The 13998-nt window shown below is 40.9% G+C and overlaps 2 protein-coding genes across 3 annotated transcripts; one reads left to right on the forward strand and one right to left on the reverse strand.

The window, feature by feature from the left end:
• Window positions 1–444: 444 nt before the first annotated feature.
• LOC103717857 (probable transcriptional regulatory protein At2g25830) lies at window positions 445–6144 on the reverse strand. 2 transcript variants are annotated; one of them, XM_008806396.4, is made up of 8 exons: window positions 5895–6144; window positions 5671–5786; window positions 4933–4994; window positions 3083–3239; window positions 2728–3005; window positions 1633–1753; window positions 1026–1146; window positions 445–756 (listed from the first exon to the last, which is right to left on the reverse strand). In XM_008806396.4, exons 1-7 carry the CDS (start codon window positions 5998–6000, stop codon window positions 1054–1056), a joined length of 933 nt encoding a protein of 310 aa, XP_008804618.2. In that variant the 5' UTR covers window positions 6001–6144; the 3' UTR covers window positions 445–756; window positions 1026–1053. The 2 variants fall into 2 exon arrangements, with proteins under 2 accessions (XP_008804618.2, XP_038981325.1); XM_039125397.1 differs by lacking the exons at window positions 4933–4994; window positions 5671–5786; window positions 5895–6144 and adding an exon at window positions 3338–3803.
• A 3054-nt stretch (window positions 6145–9198) lies between these two features.
• Window positions 9199–13223, forward strand: LOC103717858 (chaperone protein ClpB1). Its single transcript, XM_008806397.4, has 7 exons — window positions 9199–10500; window positions 10817–10998; window positions 11123–11404; window positions 11493–11833; window positions 11920–12199; window positions 12294–12491; window positions 12594–13223. Exons 1-7 carry the CDS (start codon window positions 9342–9344, stop codon window positions 12894–12896), a joined length of 2745 nt encoding a protein of 914 aa, XP_008804619.2. The 5' UTR covers window positions 9199–9341; the 3' UTR covers window positions 12897–13223.
• Window positions 13224–13998: the final 775 nt, after the last annotated feature.

The raw sequence follows: 13998 nt of genomic DNA on the forward strand, positions 1-13998 counted from the left end.
ACCCAGGCTTGGCCTCTCTCTAATAAAAGACTTGCCAGATGAAACCCATAAGCAGTCCCTTATCCAAAAAGTACAACAAAAAAAGAAGAAAAAAAGCAAGCAACTACTCGGAACGAGTTTGTTCTTTGTTTAAGAGAAAGTTAGGCCCGAGACCTAATAACTTCAACTTTTGGCATAAAATTAAAATTATTGCTAATTTCGGGTTGAGAACACAGTATATGTCTGAATTAAGAAGTTAATACAAACAGGTTAAGAGCGTTAAATAATGGGTTTGTTATTATTAATGCATGTAGCAAGCAGGTTTTACGTGGTAAGTCCGCAATTTGCATGGATACATCTGCCGGTTATCGGCATTTAAGGGTTAAAGAATACCTAGAAAGGCTATTTCCGAGCACAGAAACTGACCGGAAGAACATGTGCAGGCCAGTCATTCGATCCACATTATTATGCTAACCCCCCCCAAAAAAAGGTTAGATATTATTAAATTACTTAACGAATTACAAGACAATCTCCAAAGAGAACTTCACTGAGCTCTGATCATTATGAAGGAAAGGATGAGATGCAACTATCGATCCTTTCTGCTCATCAACTGGAGGACACAACTTTGAAATTTTATGGAACAGAAAGGGAAACACACAGTACATCATGTATTGCGAAAGTAATAGAAGAACTAAAATTTGCTCGCAAATTTTTAAATGAATTGATTATGTTTAATTAATTTGGACATCGAGTTCCTCCACCACTTCGTCTGTGCATCTGTGGGAAAAATAAAGAAAGAAGAGATCAGCTACTGTAAGATGTGCCAACAAGGAGTTGAAGATTATCATAAGTTGACTAGGTAACTAAAAAAATAATCATATTCTGGAGCAAATGGAGGGGAACATCTTAGGTATAAGGATATTCTCTAAGGTTGTGAGTTGAGATTGGCCTAAAAATCAAGTAGAGGCCAGACTTAAAAATATCAGCAGCCCAAGCTGCAAAATAACGAGGAGGATAAGAAGAAACATATTGCTACTGGTTCTCACCTGATTGCTAAAGAAAAATTGTCCATCATCACTTTTGATCTGAATAAACAGCATCAACATCATCAAGTTCAAGTAACTTGGACATCAGTTCCTTGTTTAACTCCATCGCTTCATCATCTACCTGTCAAATCACAGGGCACAAGGAGCTTCAGGTGGAAAATTGGATCTCAAAAAGATTTGATCGGATTACTTTTAGGGAGAAAAATAAGGAAAGTTGAAATTTATCCACATAATAAAGTATACATAGAAGACATTTACATGATATGCAGTGTATCAATGTGAACTTTCAGAGTATTATGACTGCTTAACTTCCTTGATGTGATGCTACTGGCCACTCTGCATACATCTAGCAGCATGGCAGGTTATATGTGGCACATGAATTCAGGTCATTTACACATGTACCATATGACTTAACAGTGGTAACAAGAAGTCAACAACAATTTACAGAACCAAATCTGAAAGAATAAAATAATAAGCCTGCTAAAGATGCCTAGAGCAAAAGTTCAAGTGCGAATAAGGTTTACATGCGCCAGCCAAGCCAAAAGTGAAGATATTGAAGGCAACTTAAAAAATGGAAAACCACAGGATACAAATGAGAATAGCATACCTCAATGGGGTTCAGTGGCAGTAGTTCAAAACCATTGTCTGGTTCATATACTATTCCTTCATCTCGTAGTTTTGATAGTATGGTGGAGTAGTTTTCAGCTTCAGTAACGATCTTATAATAGCTAAAAAAAAAAGAATTACTTTTCAGAACACTTGCCGAAGTAGTTTGATGTATCAAATGATTTTACTACTATTAGATACCAAATAAAGTTAACAATGTCCCAGTCTAAATATAAAAGGATGACGCAATATGGTACTTTAATTTGCAAGAAGCAATTGCTGAAGACATACATTGTAACTGAGCATACTACTGTAATATAAAAACCCATTTAGTGCATGCCGCTATGAGTATTTTACAATCTATTATCATACCAGCTAAAAGGATGCCAGATGCCTCATATAAGCATCGTACATTAGTCTCAATGTCTTTTATATGTTGTCAGAGACTCTCGTAAGAACAAGACTGATAAGTTTCCAACAATGACACTGCATGTCAGAAGTCAGATCACAAGTTTTGCTTCCTCTTCTGGCACTAGTTAGCTGATACAACTTATAAGTGGGAGTAATCTGCAAACAGCAATATCCATCATTGCATGGTAATCTCAACTCTCTCACGTTCATCAATTTGATTCATAACAATGAAAAAGATCATCAAATATCAACATCACAGGGTTGATACTTGATAACCTTCTGGAGGCAGCACTCCTTTCAAACAATGGCGTGGATGGCTGAGAAAACTGGTGCATCCACTTACATTCTTTAGAACACAGTAGCACTTATGTTAGTTCTCTTGGACTCGTACATTTCTTTATCAAGGCTTGCTGATAGGCTGAAAATATAATCTAACAGGATAACAATGTGAAATTTTACTTCTGACTGAGGATATTGTTGTGTTGCTGTGAAGTCCTAGACTTCTGTAACTTCCTTTAATATCATTATCTGGCCCTTGGTTTTATATCCATCGTGAACATTTTTTACTGTTAGATCACTTTGGATAACAATATGTTACACCAGACTGGCAAAAGATAACTATATAACAGGAAAAAAAGTCCTAAAAATAGAACATCATTTGACTAAATTTTGCGCAGAAAATTACCTTTCTGCACTATCTTCCTCTGAGTCATTATCATAAATTGTTGGCTCAATAACATCTTCAGCACCAGCATCTAAGGCAACAGCAAGCAGCTGATCTTTATCAGCATCAGTTGCCTTTATATTCACAACCCGGGCACGCCTAAACTTGAATAAAATAGACCCTGGATCAGCCAGCTTAGCTCCACAGTCCTTCACGACTCCTCTGACAGCAGCCACTGATCTGGTTATTTTATCAGTCAGAACTTCAACTACCATACCAACCCCGCCAAAACCATACACCTGAGTCATTGTGTCTAGCATGAATTCCAAATGCAAAATCAAATTTTCAACCCATAAAACTGCACTGCCAAGCCTACCTCATAGAATTTCTCAATATAAGTCTCCTGTCCCTTTTCAGATGCTTTTTTGATGTTGCGCTCCACAATTTCCTTGGGTACATCAAGCTCTCTAGCTTTCTCCAGTATGACAGCTAAAATTGTGTTTGATGATGGATTTGGGCCTCCTTTCTTCACGCTGTATGATTTAATCATAAAAAACAGCACATTGATGCCAGAATGATTTCACAAAGATGAGATGGTACAGAATAGGGAAAAAAAGATTCATTGTTGTACAATTTACACTTGAATGACACGCCACAGGTACACAAGAATCGGAACATTGAGCAGGAAGCAACATGGGTCATGTAACATCTGATGAAACATTCATTTAACATTGTGAAACATATCATGAAATCAGTGCCATAGCCCTCATTGGAGTCACCACCAACTGGTTTGTCATGCAGAAAATAAAATCATTTATGGCTTGAGTACAAGTGAGTTCAACATTCTTCAGAGTTCAGTCCCAAAATCTATTGTCACATTACAAATACTAGACAAGGAAGAATAACTATTAGAAGTTTAACAAAAATCAACGAGAATTTGAGATGTCATGAACAAATCTTGTTGTTGTCTAACATCTAAGGAATACTCAAAGAATAAAGTCGAAATCAAGTACCAGGTACAAATGTCAAATATGCCTCTTGGTCATCAATCAAATTATCACCTATATGCCATAAGGAGTCTGTATCATGAGCTGGCATCTATAGTAATCTTTTATTAAATAGAAAGTTACCTAATTGACATATTAATCATATCAAGTTACACTTTAATCTGCTGCAGCAGAGACATCATCTGCCACTTTTGCATGTATTGTATTCAAAATATCCAGGAGCACAAGCATGGTTGTTAACTTGGATCCTCCAATGAGTCAAATTCTACACCAAAATGTAACCTACAAATGGAAAAAGAAAAATTAGGGTGCCAAGAAAGTTCAATTTATTTTTCTTTTAGCATAAGACTTAAATGGTCAGAGAATATTCCATCCAGTGAGAAAAGAATATCAGGTTGTAGAAATCTTCACTTGAAGAAAGTATTTTGAGATAGTAGGTGGTTTATGATATCCCCACTTTTTACAGAACATGGTTCATTTATCTGCTTTTTCTTTAATATATACTATGTTTTCCCCTTCCACTTTTCAACTCTACCCCCAAACTTGCAAAGCTAATTTTCAGCTGCAAAAGAAATATTATGGTGCATGAAACAATGTTTCAGTTCTTTGATGTATAATTTGCACCTTGAAGATGAATGCAGTCTCCTAAGTCCTAACCTTAACATTTTGTTCTTTCTTTCTTGTGTAGATTCTTTCCTAACTCATGGAAAGCTTGGAAGACTGCTTCTCAGTTGCATGACCACAAACCATGGGTTTAATAAGGTCGATTTCTCTTCAGTTACTTTCCCCTATGGGTTTCTTGATGAGCTTCTCTCTTGCCCATGGCTACCATGAAATAAATTCTGCACCAACTTAATGAAAATTGCATTTTGTTGAACTCGGTTATTAAAAAGTTCTCATGTACGATTGATCTTTTAATCCATAATGCGGACTTCGTATCAGTGCAATAAGAACTGCATTTAACTCTGCAGTTCAAAAAAGGTACTCTTGTTCACTATACTGGCAGATTCATACCTAATAACTTATGGGACTCCTACAGGCAATGCTTTTAAAATATTCCATGCCAGGATGTATGACAAATATAATCTGTGCTGTCGATAAGGGCATTCTACTAAATTTATAGTTGCATACAATACCCAGATAAAACTATAATTGGTTCTAAGGATCACTAATGATCATCAACAATTTATCTCAAACTTTATAAGCTTTATGAACTTACGCAGCAACAATTTCTTTTCCAATTTTTCCATTGCGTTTCATCTTCTTCAAATTCTGAGCATCCTGCATGCAAGTCACACTCAAAGATATGAGCAAATAAAGTTCCCAGAAAGGATTCTGTGATCACATCAAAAGGTATCATTACCTTAGTCAAAACTTGGCTAGAAATACCACGCAAGGAGGCAATAAACAGCGAACAGCGTGTCAAAACACACATGTTTGACAATAAACAAATATATAAAGCATAACTAAGAACATCTAAGTATGGAACAGACATAACAAATTGCCAAAATCCACTATGATAGTTGTGATATTTCACATCAACAACTTGAGTGAATTTTCTTTCAACACTTCCGAGAATTAGATAGAAAATACATCATCCCTTGGTCAGGAACATAGCTCACAGCAGCTTCCTTTGATAAACATACAACTCAAACAGAATTTTCGGTTGCTATTGATGCGTACATGAAATTTTTTTTGAAGCAACTGCCAGCGAAACCACATGAAAATTAATCTCTACAAGTACTTTCGACAACAAGTTTTCATGTTTAATGCGGTAAGTTTATCGGTAATACGTAATATACTCGGACATTAAGATGAACAGATCTTATTACTGCACGGAGGCGAATGAATTGACCTAAGCTACCTCTACTTCTATCTACATTTGCATCAAGTGAAGCAATTCAATAATTAAAACAACAATCCACGAACTCCGAGAAAAGGGCGAAAAAGCTCGCACCTTTCTTCCAGCGATCTTGGAAGAACGCCGTCCCATACATACAGGAGGAGATGTCCATATCCTTCTAAATCTCAGGACGTCACTCACCGTTTCTTTCTTCTCGAATAAACCAAACCCTGACAAAGAGAGAGAGAGGTGGAACAAGGAACACAAAAGCAACTGCGCTTAAGAATTTTATTCTAGGAAGGGGAAAGGGAACCAAAATGGTTTAGTGGGAGACGTACTCTGGAGTGTTGAGGGGTTCTTGAGGGACGAGAGGGAGGAGGAGAAGCCACGGGAGAGTGAGACCCTGCGGAGAAATGCTCCTAAAGTCCTCGCGGTGGAAGCCATCCCGGTCTCCTCCCGCTCGGTGAATATAGTTATGGTGTTCGATGAAATGCCCCGCCCAGGCACCGTGGCTGGGTTCGGGCTCGAGAATTTAGACCGGGCAAAGCCGTAAAGCGTCCCCGGCGCCGTCTTGAAGTTGGACCTAAATAAGTCGCTGGTGCAGCGCATTCGTGGATCTACGGAAGGAATAAATAGGTCCCGCATAATGCTTCAGACACACATCTTAAAGCTTGCTTTCCATGCGTTGTATAAATACTCCTAAATTTAAATAATATCTGGTTTTGGTCATCGTCTCTTCAAACTTAGTAAATACATTCAGTTCTTTTCACCATATATGAACATTTAATTAGTTTAAATAACAAATAGAAATTGGTATCTTTATAATGTATATAAACATTAAATCTAAACTTACCTTAATTTTCAAAATAGTAACAACTTTTTTTATCTGTCTGATTGCACCCTATATGTTAAAATTTTCCATCTCTTTTTTTTTATTATATTGAAACGGATATATCACATGTAGCGGGTACGAATATATCCAAAAAATTAAAAGATAACAAATTTCAGAATGCACCGGAAAGTCTCCTCTCTCTCAGCCATAAGAAATCCCCAGAGTGGTTAGCCACATAAGAAGCTACCTAATCTGCTGTCCTATCTCCTTTCCACTCATCCGGCCATTTTCCTTAATTAGCAGTTTTAAATATATGTCTCACTTTTTCTCATTTTAAAAAAAATTCATAGAGCCCAAAAAAAGCTCTCAATTAATTAAAACTACAGTATTGCAAGCAAGACCATGGGACAAATTTAGGGGATAGATTAACTGTTATGATAATATGGATGTTCAGCTAGATAAATCAGGAAGAGGCATTTTTCAAAATAAATTAAGATATAAAACCAAAAAGTTTGGCTGCTCTTTCATATTCGGCTCTTCTTCTGTTCTCTTTCTCCATGTTGAAATGTTTTCTTGTGTAAATCAAGCCTGAAACCTTTAATGGTGTCCCCCTTCCTCAAACTCCCTTTTAGCTCTTATTTCGATCCCATAATCCTTCTTGCATCCGAGGAGAATGCTGGATCACCAAAATTGGCACCGTTGTCACGAACTCTGAGCATGATAGGCCTATCCTCATGGACCCCACCTCCATGCAATCTCTCCCAAGCAACCATGCCATGCCGATCTATCTTGCCTTATCTTTCCTAATCTCTAAATTAGCCATATAATCAAGTATTATAATGTAGGGTGCTAGAATTCTTCATCTTTTTACACCTAAAATATTACAAGCATATTTTTCTTGTATTTCCAACTAAAATAATTTTTATTATCATCGTCATTTTTATCCTAGTGCTTTTGTTAGATGGGCTGCTGAAATAAACTTCTTATCCTTTTCACAATGCCACTTTGCAATTATATATAGACTATCCTCTCCAATTTTTTTTTTCCGATCGAATGCAAATTCATTTCTTCTTTTCTTTACTTTATGTTGATGTAGCTTCTTTGGTCCTTGCATCCAAATCCTATTGTTTCTCGTGTATTCTTTAGAAAATAGATTTTGTGTTCTCCTCCAAGGCATACCAAAGGAATTGACATCGCATCAATAACCATGCCCATTGGCTCAAACAGTAAGTATTCTTAATTCCTTCATTTTTTTTCTTTTATTAAATTTCATCCTATTTCTCTTTTCCCTTTTTATTATGATGAGGTCATCTATTTATCTTTTAATATATTTTTATTAAATCTATTGTCATTGGAACCTGTCTTCCTAATTTTCTTTCAATATCTTATTATAGTATCTTTTTTATTTGATTAAACTTGTAAGAAGAATTTTCTTCTCTTTCTCACTCAATTCTTTATCTTATGTTAACAACTCTTTTTCTGTCTTTCTCCGCAGCTTAATCCTTATTTTTATCATGCTATGTGCAGGAAGTGGTTTTATATTTCCCCTTTGTCGTTACAGCTAATTTCATTATATTCTGGTTTTTTTCTTTTTTCTTTATCGGATCTTGACTTATCCATTCAGCCTATTTAAGGTCTACTTAAATTTAGACCTGATAAATATAGATATTAGACCTGTTAAATAATTAGATCGAATTATGATCTAATCCAGTCAACCTATTTAATATCTACTTAACATGTTTAAAACCTGTCTGACCCATTTTGTGTTATTTAACTTAATCTGCTTAACCTATTTAACTTTTTTACATCTATTTAATCCGTTAAAAACTCACTTAATCTATTTAACTTGTCTAACCTAATTTTATATATTTAGTAAAGGCTGGATTGGTTAAGATCCGGTCTACTTGTTTAATAAATAGATCTAATTTATATATAAATTTTTGACTTATTAAATACGGGTTAATAAATTTTTAACCCAATTCGTATTGACATGACCCGTGTCTGATATGATCCAATCCAGATTGCCACCTTTAGCCAACATATGTGATTCTAAGCTCGTATTTCCTACGTAGTTGAGATAGCAATTTCTAATGTGTCAAGGCCGTATCATATATAGCTCTGAAACCCCTCTGATTTTTTATTTCTTCTTTGAATATAGTAATAAACTTGCTCCTCTTTTGAAAGAAAAGAGCTTTTCACATAATTTTCCTTACAAGCAAACATATCTTAAGCTAATTTCAAAGAGTGATAGTTAATTGTTCGAACTTTGAATAGGTGACCTCGTTGTAGAAAGATCATGGGATTCTATTTATATTAATTGAACTGTAGGAATTTGGTTTAAAGTTCATGTTAATAGAAGAAGATCCTAATAAAAATCTTGTAACTCCCATGTAAGAGCCGTTAGGCAGGCCCGAAACCTCATCCCAGTCAACTACCACCGGATGTAACGAGACAACGCGGGTCCCACTGATGCTACGCTCCGCCCAACCCCTCTCTGGTACACCCCAGAACCCTTTTACGTCAACCAACCCCATCGAAACGACAAAAAACTTAAGCCCGCATTCCCGTCGAGAAAAGAGTTTAGATCCGACACTTCGAAACATTTCCCCGCTCGCTAGAATTCCTGAGGACCACCACAACCAACGCAAAATAGAAATAGTACACGTGGCAAATCGGAACCAATGACCGCCTCCATCCGACCGTCCGCAGTGCGCCCAGAACTCTCCAGCTCTCTCTAGCACCTTCCAGTGTCCCCGCGGTCCCTCCCCTTGTGGACGCATGGCGATTCCTCTCCCCTCCTCTTTATATTCCCGCCTCACTCCCCTTATGCCGCCACACAGAACCGAAGAAGAAGAAATAACATACCGCTATCTCTATTCCTGACCCAATCCCAGAATAAATAAAATTATCCCTCATAGTTCTTTGTTCTTTCTTTTTGTGATACGGCGGAGCCATGAATCCGGATAAGTTCACCCACAAGACCAACGAGGCAATCATCGCCGCCCACGAGCTCGCCATCAACAATGGCCACGCCCAGATCACCCCTCTCCACCTAGCTGTCGCTCTCGTCGGTGACACCGCCGGCCTTTTCCGGCAGGCCATCTCCAACGCCTCCGGCGGCGCTGGCGACTCCAGCGTCGCCTCGATAGAGAGTGTACTCAACCGCGCCCTCAAGAAGATTCCCTCCCAGCACCCGCCGCCGGACGAGGTCCCGGCCTCCACCTCTCTCATCAAGGTCATCCGCCGCGCCCAGTCCTCCCAGAAGTCTCGCGGAGACACCCACCTCGCTGTCGACCAGCTCATTCTTGGCCTCCTCGAGGACTCCCAGATCTCCGACTGCCTCAAGGAGGCCGGCGTCAGCGCCGCCCGCGTACGCTCCGAGGTCGAAAAGCTTCGGGGCAAGGAGGGCAAGAAGGTGGAGAGCGCCTCCGGCGACACCAACTTCCAGGCGCTCAAGACCTACGGCCGGGATTTGGTCGAACAGGCGGGGAAGCTCGACCCGGTGATCGGCCGGGACGAGGAGATCCGCCGCGTAATCCGGATTCTATCGCGCCGGACCAAGAACAACCCCGTCCTTATTGGCGAGCCAGGCGTCGGCAAGACGGCTGTCGTGGAGGGCCTCGCCCAGAGGATTGTCAGGGGCGACGTCCCGAGTAACCTACTAGATGTTCGACTCGTGGCCCTGGACATGGGGGCCCTCGTTGCGGGCGCCAAGTATCGGGGTGAATTCGAGGAGCGAGTCAAGGCTGTGCTCAAAGAGGTGGAGGAGGCTGAAGGCAGGGTCATCCTCTTCATTGATGAGATCCACCTTGTGCTTGGCGCTGGACGCACTGAGGGCTCCATGGATGCTGCGAATCTATTCAAGCCGATGCTTGCTAGAGGTCAACTCCGGTGCATTGGAGCGACAACGCTGGAGGAGTATAGGAAGTATGTGGAGAAAGATGCTGCCTTCGAACGAAGGTTCCAGCAAGTCTATGTGGCTGAGCCCAGTGTGGCGGACACCATTAGCATACTTCGAGGATTGAAGGAGAAGTACGAGGGGCACCATGGTGTTCGGATTCAGGACCGGGCTCTTGTGGTCGCCGCCCAGCTCTCCTCTCGATACATTTCAGGTAACTTGAGGGCTTCTTGTTCTAGGTTATGGTATAGTAAAAATTTAATCTTTCTAGTTAATATAGCATAGTTAATTCTCATCTTGACTTGGCTTTGTTAGGATTTTTTTTTTTTCCGATTCTAGTCTTTTTTCCCCCTTCTAAATTGAGTTTTTTTTGGCGCTGCAAAATTTAATCTTTCAAATTAATTTGACGTAGAATAGAATTAATCTCATTAGTTCTAGTTTAGGAAAATTTAATCTTTTGCATACATGAAGCATAATAATTGTCGCTACAACTTTGATTCTGAGGATGGTTTTCTTTTTGCTCTGCGAAGGCCGACACCTGCCTGATAAGGCCATTGATTTGGTCGATGAGGCTTGTGCCAATGTGAGGGTGCAGCTTGATAGCCAGCCAGAGGAAATTGATAACTTGGAAAGGAAGAGAATTCAATTGGAGGTCGAATTGCATGCGCTTGAGAAGGAGAAGGATAAAGCCAGCAAAGCACGGCTGTTAGAGGTGGGTAATTTATTGTTAACTCTGTTCGGGCCTCTTTTTGTGACTTCATGCAAAACGATGTCTCTGTTTAGATGGCATTGATGAGTCTCCTAACAATGTGGATGGTATGGGTGGCTAATTTCAGGTTAGGAAGGAACTGGATGATCTGAGGGATAAGCTACAGCCACTCATGATGAAGTACAGGAAGGAGAAGGAAAGAGTCGATGAGATTCGAAGATTGAAGCAGCGCCGCGAGGAGCTTCTCTTTACTTTACAGGAGGCAGAGAGGAGAATGGATTTGGCACGCGTTGCAGACCTACGATATGGAGCCCTGCAAGAGATTGATGCTGCTATTGCAAGGCTTGAAGGGGATAGTGATGAGAACTTGATGTTAACCGAAACAGTGGGGCCTGAACAAGTTGCAGAGGTATGTGTCTTGAGGGTACTTTGATGGATCTGATACGAGAGTTTTTATGGTATTTGTTGTATTGCTCGCTAACGAGAGTTCGGTTTAGGTTGTGAGCCGATGGACTGGCATTCCAGTGACCAGGCTGGGCCAAAATGAGAAGGAAAGGCTGATAGGCCTTGCAGAGAGGTTACACAAGAGAGTCGTAGGCCAGGACCGGGCAGTTGATGCGGTGGCGGAGGCTGTGTTGAGGTCGAGGGCTGGTCTAGGCCGGCCGCAGCAACCGACGGGCTCCTTCCTCTTCTTAGGTCCCACTGGTGTTGGTAAAACAGAGCTTGCGAAAGCTCTTGCCGAGCAGCTCTTTGATGATGAGAACCTCCTGATTCGCATTGATATGTCTGAGTACATGGAGCAGCATTCGGTTGCCAGACTCATTGGTGCACCACCAGGGTAAGTATTTCTTGTGCAGCGGACCTCGTTTCTTCCTTACCGTTGCCATAGCTGGAGCCTGGATGCTCATATTGAGGATTTTTCAGGTATGTCGGCCATGAGGAGGGTGGACAGCTGACAGAGGCTGTGAGGAGGCGGCCATACAGTGTCATCTTGTTCGATGAAGTGGAAAAGGCGCATGTTGCTGTGTTCAATACCCTTCTTCAAGTCCTCGACGACGGAAGGTTGACCGATGGCCAAGGGAGGAAGGTGGACTTCACCAACACGGTCGTTATCTTGACTTCGAATCTTGGGGCAGAACATCTCCTTGCAGGAATGGTAGGCCAATCTTCGATGCAGATTGCACGAGAACGAGTCATGCAGGAAGTATGTAATCGAGGCATTCTGATTCTTGTTTTGAGCTGCGCGATGTTCGATATCGGTTCTAATGGCGGACAAATTGTTCATGTCATGTTTGCAGGTGAGGAGGCATTTCAGGCCTGAGCTGCTTAATCGGTTGGATGAGATAGTGATATTTGATCCTCTATCGCATGAGCAACTTAGGAAGGTTGCCAGGCTCCAGATGAAGGATGTTGCTGTCCGTCTTGCAGAAAGGGGCATTGCTCTAGCTGTATCTGATGCTGCTTTGGATGTCGTTCTAGCTGAATCATATGACCCTGTAAGCACCCATTTCAACTCTTGCATCCATTTGACACTCATGATTTTGCTGTTTTATAGAGGATTTGGGGACTGATTGGAATGTGCCTCTTGGGCTTTTCAGGTATACGGTGCAAGACCGATCAGGAGATGGTTAGAGAAGAGAGTGGTGACTCAGCTGTCCAAGATGCTCATACGGGAAGAGATTGATGAGAACTCCACCGTGTACATTGATGCAGCTGTCGGGAAGAAGGAGCTGACATATAGGGTGGAGAAGAATGGAGGGCTTGTGAATGCTGCTACTGGGCAAAAGTCAGATATCCTAATTGAGATCCCGAGCAGGGCGATCAGCAGTGATGCAGCCCAGGCCGTGAAGAAGGTGAAATTAGTGGAAGATGGGGAGGATGTTGACATGGACGAGGAGTAAGTAGGTCTAAAGTTTTTTTTTTTTTTTTTTTTTTTTTTTTTTTTTTTTTTTTTTTGCTTTGGCTTGTTGCTTGATCAAAGTGGGTAGAAGGGGTGCTGGTGACCTATGACAAGCCTTTGCATTTTGAGATGGCGATCTGTTGTAAGTGCGACGATTTGCTTGTTTGTAGTTTTGTATGCGTATGATCAAATGTGTCATCCTGGTTTTTTATGTTGTGTTCTCTTGAGCCCCTTCTCATGATAGGGAGAGGGATCAAAATTTGGATGGAAATTACTGATCTGGTCGTTGTCAAAGCGATTTGGTTTGTCGATTTAGATTTTGGCTCAAGACTCTTCGACGATTTTAACCTGCTTGCCTTTGTGGTGAATGTTACGATGGATGGGTGCTAAGTACCGGGGCGCCAGAAGAAAGCAAGAATAACGAACGGGTACAGGGTGCCAGCATGGGTAGTGTACTACTTGTAGGTTGTGGCATTAGATGGTCGCCACCCTCAAGTATATATACGTGCTTAAAGCTCTTTGATATCATGAAGGCTACTCTATTTTAATCTAATGTCACTTGCGCCGGAGCTTAGGCCCCCGAGTAGACCCAGCTCTCGTGGAATTGTGACGAGGATTGTAACGAGGGTGGACACTTTGGATAAGAGCTGCTACCGGCCGAGCAAGCGTTCACGGTATGGAGGATCAAATTATGGGCGAGAGAGAGAGAGAGAGAGAGAGAGACTTGGTTGGATATTGTTAGCAGCAAATGAGGACATCAACCACCGAGGTGGTAGCACAATGAGAATGAGGCTTTGATTTCACCGAAGTAGCCCTGGTTCGAAACGCACCCATGGATGGGGGGATATGAGTAAAAAATGCTCTACCAGCATCGAACACTCTCTAGCGGAGAGGGAGCCCAATAGGGTTGCTATGCAGGCGAGGTTCTTCTTACCTCCTTCTTCCCTTTTTCTAAGCACAAAAAAAAGAAAAAAAGAGAGGATATCAAAATATTAGCCCATTGGAGTGGTACAATTGAGATGAAATGAAGACGACAATTCATGAGCTGACATCTCAATCCAACTTGCCTGTGAAGTTAAGCAAGTTGAGGCTCGGCATTTCTA

Source organism: Phoenix dactylifera, chromosome 4 (genome assembly GCF_009389715.1).
Source record: "Phoenix dactylifera cultivar Barhee BC4 chromosome 4, palm_55x_up_171113_PBpolish2nd_filt_p, whole genome shotgun sequence".
Taxonomy (NCBI): domain Eukaryota; kingdom Viridiplantae; phylum Streptophyta; class Magnoliopsida; order Arecales; family Arecaceae; genus Phoenix; species Phoenix dactylifera.

Excerpts from the sequence above, each read along its gene's own strand:
- LOC103717857 (XM_008806396.4), bottom strand. The coding sequence starts at position 6,000 with ATGGCTTCCACCGCGAGGACTTTAGGAGCATTTCTCCGCAGGGTCTCA. Across the intron at positions 4,995-5,670 it reads CCAAGATCGCTGGAAGAAAG|GATGCTCAGAATTTGAAGAA; the intron begins GTGCGAGCTTTT and ends ACTTGCATGCAG. Across the intron at positions 1,147-1,632 it reads TGCCACTGAACCCCATTGAG|GTAGATGATGAAGCGATGGA; the intron begins GTATGCTATTCT and ends GTGATTTGACAG.
- LOC103717858 (XM_008806397.4), top strand. The coding sequence starts at position 9,342 with ATGAATCCGGATAAGTTCACCCACAAGACCAACGAGGCAATCATCGCC. Across the intron at positions 10,999-11,122 it reads GCAAAGCACGGCTGTTAGAG|GTTAGGAAGGAACTGGATGA; the intron begins GTGGGTAATTTA and ends GGCTAATTTCAG. Across the intron at positions 12,200-12,293 it reads GAGAACGAGTCATGCAGGAA|GTGAGGAGGCATTTCAGGCC; the intron begins GTATGTAATCGA and ends TCATGTTTGCAG.